Below are 17,413 nucleotides of genomic sequence, written 5' to 3' on the forward strand. Positions count from 1 at the left end.
CTTCCCCCTCCCGCCTGCCTTCCCTCCTGCTATGCGCCTGGGTGGTGTCCGGGCGGACGGACGAGCGTGTCCCTAGCCCGGGATGGAGTCCCGCAGCTGTGACTGTACAAGCAGAGTCACAATGTTTCGGCAACCTGCGGTTTGTTGTAACCTCTCATTTTCTCAATCTGCTGCATGTTAACTGGATCCTTCAGTGGGAAATTCCTCAGGGGGCTCCGCGGAGCACAGCTGGGGTCCTGCGAGCACAGGACGGCTGATTTGTGGCTGCAGTGCAGCTGGCAACATTTTCTGGGATTTTCTTAAAGCTTTGGTGAGTTTCCCTTCCACAAGTGAGTCTCTGTCCTGTGGGACACCAGCCTCCATAGGGGCCAAGGCATGAACCACACACTCAGGAAGCTGGTTGTCATTTTGGTTTTTGTTTTTTAATTTGAAATAACTCTTTGAAGCAGATTCAGGGCAGATACCACTGACCTCTTACCACAAATGTTTAACATGTATTTGCAATGATAAAGTCATACAGCTTAAAACACAAAATAAAGGGTGGGGGAAAGAGAAAGAGGCCACTGCCTTTGTGTGAGTCCGGGTCCCAGGCTGGGGAGAGCGACCGTGCGGCTCCGGTCTCATCCCTCTGGCTGCAGCCGTGCTGCGCTGGGGCCACGCGGCCGGTCTCGAGTTGAGGCCTTTGGTCATGAAGTCTTGTGTCTGGGTCCTTCGCGGACTCATGCTCTGCCTCTCCTCCCCGCAGTGTCCCCTGGGGACGTGGGCTTCCCTCCGTGCGCGCTCCCACTCCTCTTCTTGGCAGCGTCCTTCCGTGGTCCTGGGTGGGGTGTGTGTGTGGGCAGCCTCCTTAAGTATTGTGTATGTGGTTTCTGTCGGGTCTGTGGGTCAGTCTGGGAGTATATGTCTGTCTTTCTGGACATGTGGATGTGTTGTGTAGCAGTGCTCTGGTTCAATAAAGCTTTCATATACATAGCAGCAATGAAGTCTTGCCATCAGGTGACGTAAAGGGGCAGCTACTGGGCAGGGCTAGCGGACGTCGCGGGGACCGCGGCCCCTCTCTGTTTGCTCTTCCTCTTCTTGGTGCCAGACTTAGCGTCTTTGGTGTCTTTCCGATTTCTGTTCCCATTCGCATTATCTTGCTTTCCTTGCTCTTCCTTTTTCTTTCTTTTCCCTGCAGTAAAGCAAAGGGGCACCATGAGGCTCTCCGGCAGAGCGAGCTGGCCCACGGCCCGCTGCTGCTGGGGGTGACCCCAAGGGCCTGCACCCCTCCCCACGCACAGAGGTGCCCGAGAGCCGCCCTATCTGCCAGGCTGTGCTTTGCCTTGCAAGCTGTTGCCTAAATATAAACAGGGAAGAAGGATCAAATCAGGATTTAGCTTTGTAATTGTCGGTCTCCAGCAGAAGCGTTAACACTTGCGTTTCTCCACGGCTGCATACCAAGCCCCTTAGCTAACGCACGCCGCTGTGTGCATCAGATCGGCCGTGTCTGCCTCCCCCTGCCCGGCTGTTTAATCCCTGTGGTGTTAGTCACTGCTCAGAACTGGTTTCCCTCAAAACACTCAACCCAGCTGCAATCCTTGTCCATCCCGTAAGAGGATGACCAAACCACCATTCATCCTGAAGACACTCTAATTCCTGGGAAAAACACAGACCTAAGCATTCTGGTAGAGGAGAAGATGACTCCCCTCTCCGCAGTGCACAGGCGTGCACCTTCGGCTGCTCAGCTGCCTCGCTGCTCTCTGGCCAGGGAAGAAGCTCAAATATCTGAAAGCCCGCGGACACGTGGCAAGCCGTGCTGAGCGTCACCCACCCGGGGGTCTGTGCCGGTTCCACCCAGGGGTCTTTCTAGCTGCTGTCACGCTGTGTTCCCTGTACTGTAGCGGGGTAGTGAGATGTGCAGCGCGTTGACGATACTGGACAATTGGCGCGATACTTGTGCCTGACAAACAAAGGATGCTGGGGAGGGATGGTGAGATATTCCACGTCTGCTCACCTTCGGGGCACTGGTTCTTCTGCACGGTGCATCTCCGCACCTCCGTGGTGGCAGGACACAGGGATGCGTCTCCGGAGGGAGCCTGCAGAATCCGCCGTGTTCGGTCTTCGTTGCCCTTCTTGAAGCCACAGAGCTTCCTCTTCTTGGAGCAGGGCCCCCAGGGCCCCCACTCACTCATTTCACATTGTGCTGCCAGATAACAAGAGAGGCCAGCGGTAACTCGTGTTTCTCCGTTGCTGCCTCAGGACTTCCCGGAGCCCTTGCACACCACCGCACCTCTCCCCCACTGTAGGCTCGAAGGGTATGTGTGTTTCCCCAGCAGCTTCCTAAGTTTTCAAGGCAGCCCCTTCCTTGCCGTACCGCACAAACTCTGAGTCACACTTCACAAACACGGGGCAGCAACGCTGGGGTGCTGCTCCCCGTCTAGGCTGGTTTCCTGAGGGCTTTGCCCTCTGAAGGGCTGGGCCTGGCCTGTACCGTCACCCACTCGACACAGGTACGATGAGCCATCCTCTCTGAGGGGTCCGTTTTATCATCTAAACCAAACCCTAGCAATAGGTGTGACTGGGCCCGACAGACGCGCAAAAAGCTCAGTGAAAGGTGCCTGGGCATCACTTACCAGGACTGCTGCACTCCATGGTGCCGTTGGCAGCAGAGTAGCCTTCGGGGCATGTGACGTAACATCTCCCTTTGTGCAAATACAAACCTTCCTTACATTTTGTGCAAAAGTTTCGACTGAAACAGGACTCACAGTTCTCAATTTTGCATTCTGGGGAAAAAAAACACGAAGCCGTCATGTAGTCTGATGTGAGCAAAAGACTCAGGAAGCTCTTGACTGCTAACTGGAGTTTGCTCCTGGCTCCAGGGGGTCTGCCAACAGCCAGGGCGAGCCTCTGAACGTCCTGCCAGGCCTGGTTGTGCTACGCAGATAGAAGTCAGTTTTCTTTGCACCATTCCCTGGTACAGGACAGAGCCGCTGTGCTGCAGCTCTCATAGGCAGCAGCAGCCGCTGCCAGATCGAAATCGGGCAGGGTGGAAAAGGTTTGGGCTGCTGTTCAGCTTGGGCGTCAGTCAGCCAAAGTGGGACAGTGCAAAGAATAAAGTCCCATATCAACTGCTCCAGCTGCAGCTACAGTACAGGCTGCAAAGAAACGGAGTTAGATGGAAATCTGGCCATGAGGGTGGTTTGTGTGAAACTGCCAGGGAAGTGATCACATTTTTCCATGTCCAGCTTCTTTCTGGTGCTCTGGCTGAAAGAGGCAGCCCCAGGCCAAGGATCTCATTCAGAGAGCTGTTTGGCTACGGTGAACAGGCAGAGGAGAGAAGAAAAGGTACTCGTGCGAGCAGTACCTTAAAAGCTGAAAGGATCTCCTTTCTCCTCCTGCCTCCCAAAGAAAGAGGGTGCCAGTCTGGCAGCCCAGGTAACAGAGCTTCCCACATGTCCTGCAGGATGCCACATCCCCAGCGTACCTGGGTGGTGCTGAGCATGCTGCAACGGGGTAACCCAGCCCTGAAGGCTTTGCCAGTGTCTCTCTGCTCTAATGGACCACCGGTCCATTACCACCACCTGCCCGCAGCACAGAGAGACCCACAGAGGCTCTCAAAGACCTGGAAGGCCAAAACTCAAGTCAAAACCTGCATGGAAGGGCTGATATGGGGGCAGTGGCTGCTTACCCACTTCTGAGGGCATGGTTCGGGCAGTATCTAGCGGCTGGTCAAAGGGAAGGAGCATCTCAGCCTGGCTGCACGCTGCACAGTGCCGTGGCAGGGAAGTGCCTGGGCACCCAAGGTGCGTTAGCCAACATCGGCATAAATTATGGGGTTATTCCCTGGGTGAATCGCTGCCCTGCTCAGCACCGCCTTCTGCCCTTCGATACAGCCACAGCATCGCCTCTCCCCTGACCGGAGGCGGCACGATCCCCTGCAAAGCACTGCAAAGTACCACCACCCTCCCGCATTTCGCCCTTTCCCTCCCTCCCCCGTACTCACTGATGCACTTGTTCATGTCTGTATTGCGAAGGCCGAAGTATCCCAGTGGACAAGATGGTAGGCAAATCCCAATTTGCCGGATATCATTCCTCTCCAGAAGGATGAAGAGTTTGGGGGAACATCTCAGGCACCCATTGAACTCGGAGCACAGGTCGCAGCCTCTGGCACAGCCCTGACTCAGCTCGGTGCTAACTGGAAGAGCAAAAGAGAGGCAGCGGTTAGTGCCCGCCCGCATGGCCGGGCTCTGCACGCACTGGGTTTGGCCCCAAAACACCGGCACCACCGGCAGGAAGGGCAGGGACCAGGGCAGCCCGAGGGCTGGGGTCCTGCTGCACTGACGCTCTCGCTGTGGCTCCCGGCACCGCTCTGGCTGGGCGTCACGGCCCCGTGCCCGACGCCCATGGGTGCCAGCACCGCACTGAGCACAGGTGTGAGGGTCGCGACAGCGGCAGCAGCGAGGAGCAGGACCCAGAAGCAGCCACCGGCTCTCCACAGAGTCCCAGCGCTGTCCCCACCAGCCCCCTGCCTCCCAGCCCTGTCCATCAGCCCTGCCGCCGCGCCGGGCCGGTGCCCACGAGGGACACGTGCCCGGGTGGGCCAGTGCCTCCCTGCCGTGTCCTGGAGTGGCGGTGCCGCCCCGCCGAGCTGCGGGCACGCTGCAGGACGAGCGGGGACCGGAGCCGCACGGTGCTGGAGCGAAACCGTCTGACTAATTCTGCACTGCGCTTCAGGCCAGGCCATGTCCCAGGCTACATCTCGCTCTGACCCCGCTTATGTTAACTATATCTGGCAGGAGATTTCACTGCCCCCAAAATAGAGACGTGTTCTCAGCTCCTAAGTTCAGTCCAAGAAAAATACTCAATCCCATGTCTTGAGAGTTTTCTGCTTTTAATTATCATATAAAATGCTGCTTGTTTTGAAACCAATAGCATTCTTTGCAGGCTAGAATGCAGGTTATTTTTATTAGTTTATTATGCAAGCAGTGTCCTTGTTTATAGAAAAGCTGTGTATTTAAAAATGTATTCTTTTCAATACTGTGTTTGATACACTTCAAAAGCAAGCGCGGAGCACCACAGTGTTCACATGCCAGCCTGAGAGGTACGAAAACTTTCCTCTCCCCCTGCAGTGACCCGAGACCCCGGCAGCTCCCCCGCTGCCTGTCCCAGCCCCATCGCTGGGTCCGTGGGCACAGAGGCTGCCGCAGCCTCAGAAAATGAAGCAGAAAGCAGACGGGGGTCCCCAGCCCCACGGACCCTCGGTGTCCAGATGCCAGGCGGGTTTGCTGGGTCAGGACTGGAACCTCCCCTCAGCATTTTGGGCCCTGGCCCCCCCGGTATGCAGGGACCCTCGGGGAATCGGGCCCCATCCCTTCCGCAGCGCTGGGCCGCGGTGCCAAGGTCTGCCTCTATGGCAAAGGTATAAACCGGGCCCTCACTGGAAATTGCACTTTATAGCATTAGCCATGACATCAAGTTTTCCTTGTTCTCACAGGGCTCAGCAGTCCCAGTTTTAATATAAAATCATTTTTATATAACTTAATTTAAAACAGTTTTAATGTAAAACAGTTCTAAAACTAGCTTACATAAATGAGGACAAACCCATGTGGCTGCTTTTGTGCCGATCCAGCCTGGTTGCCCTGCGTGAGCCCTGGGCTGGCACTGGCCAAGGACCGACCGGGCTGGAGGGATAATTAAAACCCCTACTCCCCGTGCACCTTGGGTCGCACCACGGCCCGGCTGCCCACGGCCTGACACACTCGTGCGTGGCCGCTGCCCAGGGCAGAGCCTGCCGGGGGGCTCCGGGCGGGACAGGGTGGCCGCGGGGAAAGGAGGGTGCGGGGCAGGAGCCTGCGGGCAGAGCAGCGCTGGGGAGGCGGATGGGGAGCGAAGCACGGCTCGTGCTCACACGCTCCCTTCCCTTCCCTCTGCTGCTCCCTTCTCCCGGGAAGGCACCTGACCTTGGTGAGGGTCCCGGAGGCTGCCAGCCTCGGCGGGGTGCGGAGCTGGACCTGCACCGCTGCCAGCCCGCTCAGTGCTTGCGGGGGCGAAGGCGGGCAGGGGCCATGGCAGCCGGGGCGCTGCGGGAAGGGGGGAGGCCGACCCCGTCCTGCTCTGCAGAGCGAACTCCTCTGGCTGCGAGAGCTGCCGCGGGTGCCAGCTCACCCGAGGGCCGCGGCCTCGGGGAGCAGCGCTTGCTGGTCCCTGCCCCGAGCCACAGCCTGCGGGGTAGATCCTCCCTGTCCCTGCCCGGCGCTGCCTGCGGGCGCCAGGGCAAGTTGGCTGCGGCCTGGGGCTGTGGCAGGTCCAGCGGGAGAGGGTAGTGCACATCTCTGCACAGGAGTGGGACTTGGGGAGCTCCAAGGGCTCACGGGGCACCCCGAGCCTCTGCCCAGCTCTCTGTTGGTAAACACATTCACCATCTGCATGACCCGTACAGCATCACGAGAAGAAGTAGAGAAGAAAAGCGTTTCATACATACTTCGTCTTTGCCTCTTGCCCTTCACCACTTTGCTGCTGCCTGTTAGATCCATCGAGCTTAGAAAAACCACCACCACAAACAGTCCAAGCTGCATAGTAACTCTCCAGCGCTGCAGCCCCTCCGTCGCAGGGTGGTCGGAGGAGCCCGCTCCACAGCTGGGGGTCTCTCTGCTGCCGCTAAAACGTCTCAGGCTGGATCAGAGCTGAGAGTCTGTGCACGAAGCCTGGTACGGGACCATATCCACAATCTACATCAGCAACAGCGAGCTTAGGTAGCAGGTAACATGGCTCTACCTTCATCCCCGTACGGAGCGCAGGAGCTTGGCTCTAGTCCCATCTGGGGGCTCTGGCAGCGAGCGTTAGCTGCTTGCAGTTTCCAAGTGCAATCCCGGGAACTGCGAAGGAAGAGGAGAAGAGATTAACTTGACAGCCGACATCGATCCCACAAGGGCTGGGCTCGGCGCTGTGGCGGGTGAGCGTGGAAGCCATGGGGCAAACTGGGGGAGCGGTGTGCGGGGGGTGCAGGCAGACAGCGGCTCCCAGAGCAGCGCGGGGCGAATCGCCCTCCAGCCTCACCCACAAGTCACGGCCTGGCTTAATAACAGTTAGCACACCTAACTAGTAGAAACAGCTTTGTCATCTGCCCGATGCTGCACGCGGTTATAGCTGTAACTTGTTTAAAATAGTGCCAGTCCCCCTCGGCCGCCCCTCCTCGAGTAGCAGATGGCCTCTGTGGACTGCCAAGCACACAAGATGTTTCCCATCAAGTGGGCACCTCTGGGGCTGGTAGTCGAGCCGAGCAGAAAGCGAGCCTGCAGTCCCAAGCCGGAGACGGGGCTGTCTGGGGACAGGGCGGGATTGTTTCTGCTCGGAGGGAATTTCCAAACCTCCCAGCTCCCGTTCCCCTGGAGCTGCAGGGAAGGGTCAGCACTGCCAGCGTGGGCAGAGGCAGTGCCAAGCGGGGCCGAGCGCAGGAACTGCTCTGCCCAGGGCTCGCCGGCTCTCGCACGGCCCTGCTGGCAGAGGAAGTTCTGCCCGGCGTTCGGCAGCGAGTGCAGCTGTAAGGGCTGCGCTGCCCTTGCCAAGCGGTGGTGGTGAGTTGCCCAACATGCGTGGCAGGACAGGGCTACGAGACGGCAATGCCAGGAGGACCGGCCGGGCAACAAACCAATTGCTCTGCCTGAACTTCTTGGAGAGCAAATAAAGCCCAGTGCAGCGGGAAATTGCCGGATGGCAGCCCAGCACACAGGGCTCCAGGCACAGCCAGCCCGGGAGCTGCCGTGTGCCCCGTCCTCGCCCTGGAGCCTCAGAGACTCCAGGAGAGAGGCAGCGCCGGCAGGGCTGCTGCGGAGCAGTGTGCTGCTCCCCCGGGAAATGACCCGAGAGGTGGTTTTCCGTGTGTCCTGTGGCTGGCGCGCAGGACGGGTGACCTCCAGGCTGCACCGAGAGCTCTGGCACGGCCAGGCAGGGCCACACTCTTCTCTCTGCGGCTTGTCAGAGCAAAGCCCCGCCAATAGCTGCCATCGTGTGGGAATAAAGGTGACAATATTCACTCTGTGAGGTCAAATGAAACAGAAAATCCCTTTATAATAACTGCGCAATTGCCGATGTCCCAAACGGCCAGTGGCGATGGTGCTGGAACGAAGCCCGGCTGCAGCCTGCGCGCTGCCTGCGGGATGGACACGGGCCCCGGGGTGCCGGCCCCCTCCCATGCCCACCGTGGGGTGGGGACCTGCCGAGGAGCCGCTGGCTGGAGCAGCTCCCCTGCCCCAGCCCAGCTGTAGGGTGGTTACGGCTATGGCAGCAAAGTACCTGAACGGAGAGGGCTGCCCACAGCAGCGGCAGTGGGCTGGCAGCATCTGAGTCAGCTGCTGCAGGGAGACGCAACCTGGGTACCGCCAGGCCTTGTAGCAGCACGTGCCTGGATGCGAGATGTGCCCCGGAGCGGGAACCTCATGGCAGCTTTGGCTCACGTGTGCTGGTGAGGCCTGGGGGCCGTCGGGCGCTGCAGAGCACTGCCATCATCCTCCTGCCCCGATGGCTTTGAACTTTTCACCGTGTCCCTGCTGCAACTCTGCTGAGCGCTGCTGGGGCAGGAGCACAGCACTCCCCATGTGCTTGTCGTTACAGCCCACAGCTCATCCACAGGATTTTCAAATAAATAATTAGTCGCTTGTGTAAACACCAACTTGTTCTGCACTTCCAAGTCTGTTTGCTGCAAGCTGCTTTATAAACACTGTCAAGTGCTTAAGCTGGGCTGTTGGGAGTGTTTACCAGAGCGGAGAGCTGTGCAGAGAGGGGATCCCACCCCGGCCCCGCAGCCTCCCTCCACACCGTGCTCACGTGCAGGGACCTGGGCACAGCACGGGGCTCCCCTGTGCGGGGGTGAGGCAGCACGGGCAGCCGGGAGAGGAAGGACCCTCTGGACAGATGGCACGGCATGGCATGGTCTGGCACAGCCAGAGGACCCTGGGGATGCTGGCTGGGGTGAGCGGGGCAGCGTCAGCACAGCACGGACCAAACCCTCCCCAAATTAGTGCTGAGCGCTAGCTGCGCTGGAGGGAGCACGGTGCTGCTGCCCTGGTCTGGCTGCCCCTTGTTTTTAATTACGGCGGGTTTGCAGGTGAAGCGCGTTCGCAGGAAGTACACGCTGAACCCGCTCCGCGTCCTGCAGTGTTTACACAACACTCACAGTTTAGGCAAAGTCCCCTCGGTGCGGGGACAGCAGCAGGGATATTCTTAGGGAGCAAGTACAGCCCCAGCGTGCCAAGAGCCAGCGTGAAGCTTATGCCGCAGCCACATACCCCGTCTCTCAGGGCTTGTTCAGTGCAAGGGCAGGGAAATGCCATAGGAAACCTTGAGGCCACGAGCACAAACCAGACAAGCACGCTCTTTTTCCTCCTTGTTTCCTTGCTTTCTAGCCCAAGGAGAGCCTGGGCCTCCGGCCACAGCTGCCCACTCAGCACAGAAAAGCTACTGGCATCCCGGATGCTGAAAAGCCAGTGCCAAGGCGGGTCACTACCACGATCCCCATGTTTCAAAAGCTCCCTGCAAGCACACAGGCTCTGCGGCGTGCCCACCGGCAGAGGCTGCAGCAGAAGGGCTGGGCTTCCAGCTCTTCCCACCCTCACCTCAGGACACAAATTCTGATTCTTTCTGCTATTGCAGCCATCAGTCAAGCTCAGGTTGCTGCAAACAATTTCCAGTCTAAACATTAGCAGGATTTATGCCATTATCCCATCAACAGGAAGAATTTGGGGTAACCTGAATTGCTCTGAATTCATTTATGGAGAGACCTGGCCCCTGCATCTGAGATGACAGTAAGCCTTGTTTGCAATTCAATCAGGATAAATTGGTCCTTGGGAGCTCCAATACAAACCAGAAAATGTAAACCATCCAGATAATTTACCATTAGTCCTCCTACACACAAGGTGAGAAAGACCAACATTATATCCCCGGGCTATTTGAGACCTAATCCACAATAACTAAATTGCTGATATATTGCCTCCTGCTGAATGTATCAGGCTATCCGTAATGTAAACGGGCTCTCCAAAGGTTTACTGAGTCTGGGAGAGAAGGACCAGATGCTTGTGTGAGGGCTAGAGGCAGGACAAAGTCGGATTACAGCAGCAGCAGTAATGCACCCCCGGGAACTGCCAGGTCGGCTGTCAACAGCTGGCTGGACATCAGCTATGAGTGCAGGGGGGTTTGGGTTTCCAGGTCCTGGAGCTGGATAGAGAATTTGAATTTCCTCTTGGTAGTCTGTTTAGGGGGTGCAAATACGCAAGGAGAACAGGTTCCAGAAATGCCTTTGCCTGCAGGAAGAGTCGTGGTTTTGCAGGGGTTCACCAGGTTTTGTTTGGGCCCAGCAGACTCCCAGCCCCGCGTCCGGCAGGCTCGGGAATGGGGGACGGCAACCGGGACAAATTGCCCCGAGCCCTCCCCAGCCCCAGGGCTGGCAGAGGCCGATTCCGGGGAGGTTGTTTACGGCAGCAGCCATCTCCACGCTGCCGGCAGATTCCCCAACCTGCCTTTGTGTAAACGTTCAACAAGCCCGTCAAATAATGATAATGGCACCCGGATATCAGAGGCGCTGGGAGGGGAGCGGGAGGAGGAAACGAGAGCGGGCTGCTAAGGAGAGCAGGGCCACACGTGAGGATGGGCGCCGTGGGGCATGCGGCAGTCCTCGTTCTCGGCACGATGAGCTGCTGCCTGGTGTCTGAGCCAGCCAGAGCAGGGCTGCAGGGGTACAAATCCCAGCGGGTGCCAGCGGGGAGATAAAGGAGACTACGCAGGAGTGGGAGGAGACGCGCTCCTGCAGATCGGCACCAGGACCAGCCGTCCCGTCGAGGGTGGCACAGCTCCCCGGCGCCCACCAAAGCCCCCGGGCCAGTGTCAAGCAGCAGTAGGATGGGGCGATGCTGGCGCCCTGCATCAGGAGGCACTGCTGCCACCATGAGCCGCCCCGCACCCTCCCCAGTCCGGCCCTGCCCCTCAGAGCGGCCGAGCTCCTCTGGCAGCATGGCTGAACCTCGGCAGGTGGGATGTAGCCAGCAGGAGAGGAGGCATCTTTCAAACAAGCAGAAGCCCACACACGCGTTTGTCTCACTGCACGCCTTCCCCTCTCTTGGCAAACGTCTCCGGCAGGCAAAGCTTCCCCAAGACGTCTAAAGCTCGCAGCCCCAGGTGTGGCTGTGCGGCTCCTCAGCCTGGCGAGGGAGCAGAGCCGGCGGGCTCCAAAGCGCCCGTCTTCCCTCGCTGCCCCGGCGCCTGCCAGGAGACGCGGGTGTCAGGAACCAGCCCCGGGGAGGCGAGTGCCGGCAGGCGTGCGGAGCCGGAGCCTCATCCAGGTGCGGTCAGAGACCATCCTCAGAGCCGGCCTCGGCGGGCAGCAGCAAGGGAGAGGGGCAAAGAGGTGAGCACCAAAGAGCGGCTCAGTGCCGGCTGCCTGCCCCACGCTGGGCAGGAGGCAGAGGCAGTGGGTGAGGGCTGCACAGACGCTGCAAGCTGGGGTGCTGCAGGACCAGCAATACCAAACACCCCGTCTGCCTGGGCGCCCCAGGCAGCTCGTTCAGCCCTGCGGCACCATTATTCCTATTTTACAGGCACACAGAGATGTGCCCATGGTGCTCGTGCTCCCCGAACCCGATGTCTCCGCGCTGCCTGCACCGTCCTGCCTGCGCTGGGTGACTCCCCGTGGCCGCAGCTCCCTGTCTGCTCTGCCAGCCCCGCAGCGGGAGGCAGGCAGCGCTGTGCTGCAGGTAGCGGGTTTGGGGGCCCTCATTCGCTTTGGGAAAGTCTCTCTCTTTCTCGCCTCGCTGTCTTTCTGAGGGGTGTTTCCCTGTTGGCAAGGCAGAGACGGTGCTAACACTACACGAGCAGCACTGTGAAACCCTCCTCGGAAGAAGGTCCCACGCACACAGGGCTCGGTCATCGCGACTGCCACAGGGTGTCTCACGTGCCTCCAGCCAGCAAACATCTCTGCACATGCACATGCAGAGCCACTTTGTTCTGCTTAATCTTTGAAGCAATAAAAGAAGGCTGCATTAAGTCAAATTTCCGAACCAGAAGGTCTTCATTTGATATTATATCTGAGTGCCAAGTTCTGCAAAATCCCTAACCCATAAACTTCACTGAAAAAATAAAATAATAAAAACCAATCTGGCAGCAGAGTTCTCCACAGCATTGTTGAGGTCTGACTCCTTCCACCAGCTTCTGCACTGCATTCCCCGGATCTGCGGAGCCATGCTGTGACCCGCTAATGGGGAATACGCCGAGGAGAGGCTCCTGCCCGTGGCCGCCCCGCTGCCCCAGCCCGGCGGCGGGGAGTCGCTCCCGGGCTCTGCCGCAGCAGCACCCCAGCCTCCCCGCGGCTCCCCCCGCTCCGCTCAGCGCCAGCTCCTCGCCCGCCTTGTGCAGCGCCCGGCACAGTAGCTGCTCCAAGTAATGCTGCGATTAATTGTGCCACAGGCCTCTCTCCGGGAGTGCTTGTGCTTCAGCATTGTAAAACATCAGGAAATTTTTTACTGGGGGATTTCCATTACGCTCTTGCTAGTGCAGAGAGGCGGCATACTGGTCTGGAGGAGAAGGAAGCAGCGAAGCCCTGAAGCAGGCTGCAGGTTTGGTGTGTGCTGCTTCCCCACAAAAACAGAGCAGCATCTGGAAATGCACTGGAGTCGTCCCGGCAGGCACGGCTCCGGTACCGCAGACCGGGAAGCTGCCTGGGGATTTCGCTGCAGTCACTGAAAAAGGAAACCTATTTCTATCAGGTACAACTTCAGGTAGGTTTAAGTCTCCTACAGTTCAATAACTCACTTACTAAATGCCAACCAGGGACAAAATGCACTAGAACAGCAGCAACCAACGCAAATTTCAGACCAGGAACTGCAAAACAGCCCATTTCAGAGCAACGCAGACCAGAGCACTGAAAACCTTGCTCTTCCATCAAAAGGGCTCCTCAACAACCCTAATGGCCCTATCGCCGTGCAGGGACGTGCTCAGCAGATTCCCCAGGAGGTGCAGGGTGGATACACACCATGTTCGTGTACAGCCCCCACTCCCAGAGACCCTGAGCGTGCGGGGAGCAGGGGGGTCTAATGCAAAACGGGAAGCACAGCCAGGGCTGCTAAGGCTCTTGTCCTACACGAGCGCGCACACGTTCAGCTCAATAGCCAACTCCCCTCTTATTTTAGTATAAATGTGTCCAAACAAGGGCTTACCGCAACCTTCCACAACTGACTCTAAATGCAGGCGTTTTAAAAGCAAATTTCCAGGGCTTACAGGAGCCCAGAGAGTCACAAGCTGCTGTGCTAATCAGCTTCTCCAGGCAAAAGCAGAGACGAAGCCCGGGGCAAAGACCCTAAGCAGCACCTGGGGCTTTCTGCTTGGCCATGTGCAAAGGAAGCATCTGCCAAGTGTGAGCCTCCTGCAGGGCTTCCCGGTGCACTGGCTCTCCCACCGAAATGTCACTGCCTGGGAAACCTGAGCCCTGCAGAGCCAGGAGCAGCACAAAGCTCAGCAGCAGAAGAAAACACAACTGGGAAAAATAATCAGCAGCCTCAGCTTTGGGCATTGGGCAGAACAGGACGTTCAGTTGGTGGGAAGGAGCGAGCAGGGCAGCCTGAGCTTTCTCCAGACCAGCCATTGCTGCAAGCCTGGCGCAAGCACGTGTGAATTCTGCCTTTTTGAGGGGTGACAGCAACCTGCATCGCCAGGACAGGGGGACCCAGGTCTGAGCTCTGCAGAGCCTGGCATTGCGTGGGGTGGTTTGCAACGAAGGACATCCTGCAGCCAGCCGATGCCGCCTGGCTGCACACACATGTGGGGCGACTGCAATCCCGGAGGAGCATCCTCGCAGTCAGGTTGTTGGCGGCTACGGCTGGAAAGCTGTCTCTGTGTTTGCCAGGGTCTCAGGCAAAGACAGGCACTTCCGTCCCCGGGGAGACAACAGGTCGCCCTCACGCAGCCCCGGGGAAGGTATCTCTGCCGGCCGGTCCCCACCTCTCTTGGCTGCACGGTCCCCGCTTTCCCACTCTGGGGCCATCCCCACAGACCAAGGGAGGCTGACCTGGCCCCCAGCTCTGGCGTTCACTGCAGTCTCACGGCCCTGTAGTGCAGGCAGAGAGGTGCTCTGCCAGCTCAAGTCTAGCTTGGGTGATGGAAGCATGGGGTTTATGCTCTGCTCTGCCACTGCCTGCGCATGCTGGCATGGCCAGCTTATTTTGGCTGTGCTCGGGGGTCACATCTGTGCCCCTGCACCCCCGGGTCGCTCCCTACCGTGTCCCTCAGGGTGGTGCTGCTGCTCTCGCAGCGGCCACACCAGGGCTGGGGAGCTGATCCAGCTGAAACGAGCCTTTTTTCCAGGGTGGTTTCCAGGCATGTTGCAGTGCCGGCGTTCCCAGGCCCTCGGTGTTACCACCGTCTTCCCACCCAGCCTCCACAGCCCTGGCCCTGCAGTGGGGATGCGGTGATCGGGCAGTGAGGAGCTCTCCTGCTCCAGGGTCATGGATGGACTTCAGACAAAATCATTCAAAGTGGAGGGCACTTTGGGCAGATGTTTCACTGCAAGTGCTGGGTCCCCGCAGGATCTCAGCATAAACCTGGCCACCGCAAACAGCACTGTAAGCACTGCTCCAAGTTCACAGACCTTCCAGTAACAGGATTTTTTGTACTGGTACCTGCCGACCCCTGTGCAGAAGAGCGAAGGCTTCATGCCTGCCGTGCCGTGCAACATTTGCTTCTTGCTGGTATTATCCTATTTCCATGCCTTTTACTGTAAGACACCCCCTCAAACCCAAACCGCATCACCTGAACACCCCCTCATCTGTCTCCATGGCCATTCAAGGGAACGCACACAGCTGACCCTACAAGAAACCCCAGCAGTCCGGGGTGACCATTCCCCAGTCGCCTGCACCCACGTCTCGCAGCACCCTGGCTCAGTCGGCACGGAGAACCAGGAGGACGAAGGCTGAAACGCCACCTTGACCCGAGCCCTCGTTGGGGATCCGCGTCCCTGCCGGGCTGCGGGAGCATGCTGCAGCGAGCCCCAAGCCCTCACTAACCCACAGGCTCAGCAGCCCAGCGCCAAGATCCAGCAGCACTTCCCCTGCACATCAGCATGGGGTGTTAACATGGACGTCTAATTATTATCAGGATCACTGTTAACCATTTCTCCACTGATCCCCCATCCGAAAACCCCGGGTGTACGTACTTACCCCACACTCTCTGGGTGCCTGCTCTGCCCCCATGGGTGCCGTCCTCCGCAGGAGGCTGAGTTGGGCGCAGCCACGACAATATTGAGACAGCAACTGCTTAACTGCCTCGTCCCCTCATTGCTCAGCTCGGGCACGCTCCTGTCTCTGGAAGTCAGTGGGAAAGCAGGCAGGGCACTGCAGCCCGCTGCGCAGCACTCAGCGTCTGCGCTGCGGCCGGCGGGACCCTGGGGCTGGTCCAGTATCAGCAACGAGCTCCAGCGGACTGATCAATATTGCGACTAGCTCTCCGTGTCCCCTTCCCGGGTCTGGGAAGGTAAAACAGTGGCAGGGGACAGCACGTAGCAGCCCAGCTTCCCTGCAAAGCCCCACGCACCTTGGGGGTGGGGGAGACGGGGATCCCAACAGATCATGCTGTGATTTCTCACAGCTTTCATTGTCTGAACTCATTATCCACATTGCACAAGGCAAACCCGCAAGTCGGATGCTGACAAGGCTTGCGTTCCTCATTAGCAGCCCACATTGCAAAAGCTTCATCTAAACAAACATGCATTCTGAAACCCTTACCTCTGACTTGTCACTCCCTCATCACTGCTGAAAAGACTCTACTGGTTTCTCAGTTTTAAAATACTACAAGACCAACTACAAAAATCCTCGGTTCCTCCAGAGAAAGTTACATGCACGTTTCTGTCAAAAAAAATGAAAAATATATTCATGGCGAGTTCATGGAGAAGTCTGGTGCGTTTGGGTCTGGGTATTTTGTTCACTTGTTTTTTGAAGCAGGTTTCTAACAGCTTCCCAGGTTTTGCGCAGAGAAACAAACCCTTCTGTGATGTGCAGGATTTCAGCTCGTAAAGATCGCCCAGGCTAGTTCATACTCCATCAGCCCACGCTGCTCCCTGCGTATGCAAAGCAGAAAGTATGTGATCATATCAGAGCAATTTGCACATTAATAAATCCTGGTCTCAATGCCGTAGACTCCATCCCCATCCACCGGGTAGGGGCTTTTTATTATTATTATTACCAGAGTATCCAGCTTTGTAAAGGCATCTAGTGCAAACTCCTGCATGAGGGAATTCCACCCCACTAGTACCACCTCCTAAGACAATATCCAGCCAAAATATTGTGACTGTTGCAAAACCCGGACTGGAGCTCCACAAAGGACCTTCCAGCATTGCATCCAGAGCCAACGGGGTCTCAGTAAATTACTGCAGAGTGACACACCATCTAGTTGTCTTTGTAGTCTTTTTTATTTATGACAGTTAATTCCGAGTTATTGCTAACATTTCAGTAGTAACTGGCATATGAAGTCATCAGCTGTCACAACTGCATCTGTTAATAAACATGTCAAATATTAAAAGCAGCTTATTATCCTCTGGAGGGGGGAAGGCACTAAGGCGAAGAGCTCGAAAGCCTGGCTATTTTCCGCTCTCTGGCTGTGCTGCAGGAGGAAACGCTCATGCTCAGGAAAACAGTGTGACTGCGGTGAGGCTGCGCTGGGATACCTGCCCTCCATCACACCTGAGCAGCCCAGGAGCTCTCCTCCCCGTGCCATCATCAGCTCCCCTTCCCTTCTCCGCCTTAAATGTGGTGGCCATGAGGGACGTGGGACCCTCATGCTTCGCACGGGCACACAGGGGAATGCTGAGGCTTGGGCACCTTCCCCGAGATCCACCGCGCCTGGCGGGCGGAGCAGGATCCGGCCTGGGCAGCATCTGGCAACTCGCCCTCACAAGCCTTCTGGCCTGTGATGCCATTCTGACCCGGCTGCGATCGGCAGCGGGCATCCCCAACCTGCTTGTCCCCCATGGAAGAGGCAGAAGTGCCCCAGCCCCAGGGGAGCCCGGGGGGAGGCTCAGGGGACCCCATCCCCTCTCGTGCCCCCTGCACCAGGGGCTCAGGCACGGAGCTGGTGCTCCTGGGGCACGCGGCCACAGAGCCGTGCTGGACCCTGCACCCGTGTCTCTCTGTACAAGCCATAAACAGGAATCGATGACCGCCCGCTTCCCGAGCAGCCGTCAGTGCCACGTGGCTGGCAGCAGCGGGTCCCCTGACCAACCCTTGTCCCTGGCTCTCGTGGGGCTGATGCGGTGCCCGTGGCCGTGGGGCTCTGCCGAGAGCCCTGGTGCCCCGGCGGGTGGTCCCAGGGGCACGGCTGTGTGGCAAGCTGCCCGTCAGCCCCTCAGCGCGCCGTGCCCCACAGGCCCTGGCAGTCTCCTGGGGAGGGTTGTTGTCTCCCTTCG

General features: G+C 58.2%; 1 protein-coding gene across 1 annotated transcript; it reads right to left on the minus strand.

The window, feature by feature from the left end:
* Nucleotides 1-1,007: 1,007 nt before the first annotated feature.
* On the minus strand, nucleotides 1,008-6,583 carry RSPO1 (R-spondin 1). Its single transcript, XM_072885019.1, has 5 exons — nucleotides 6,461-6,583; nucleotides 3,983-4,174; nucleotides 2,613-2,762; nucleotides 1,994-2,182; nucleotides 1,008-1,171 (listed from the first exon to the last, which is right to left on the minus strand). The coding sequence occupies exons 1-5, from the start codon at nucleotides 6,552-6,554 to the stop codon at nucleotides 1,014-1,016; spliced, it is 783 nt and encodes a 260-aa protein (XP_072741120.1). The 5' UTR covers nucleotides 6,555-6,583; the 3' UTR covers nucleotides 1,008-1,013.
* Nucleotides 6,584-17,413: the final 10,830 nt, after the last annotated feature.

This window comes from Ciconia boyciana, chromosome 21, assembly GCF_034638445.1.
Source record: "Ciconia boyciana chromosome 21, ASM3463844v1, whole genome shotgun sequence".
NCBI lineage: Eukaryota > Metazoa > Chordata > Aves > Ciconiiformes > Ciconiidae > Ciconia > Ciconia boyciana.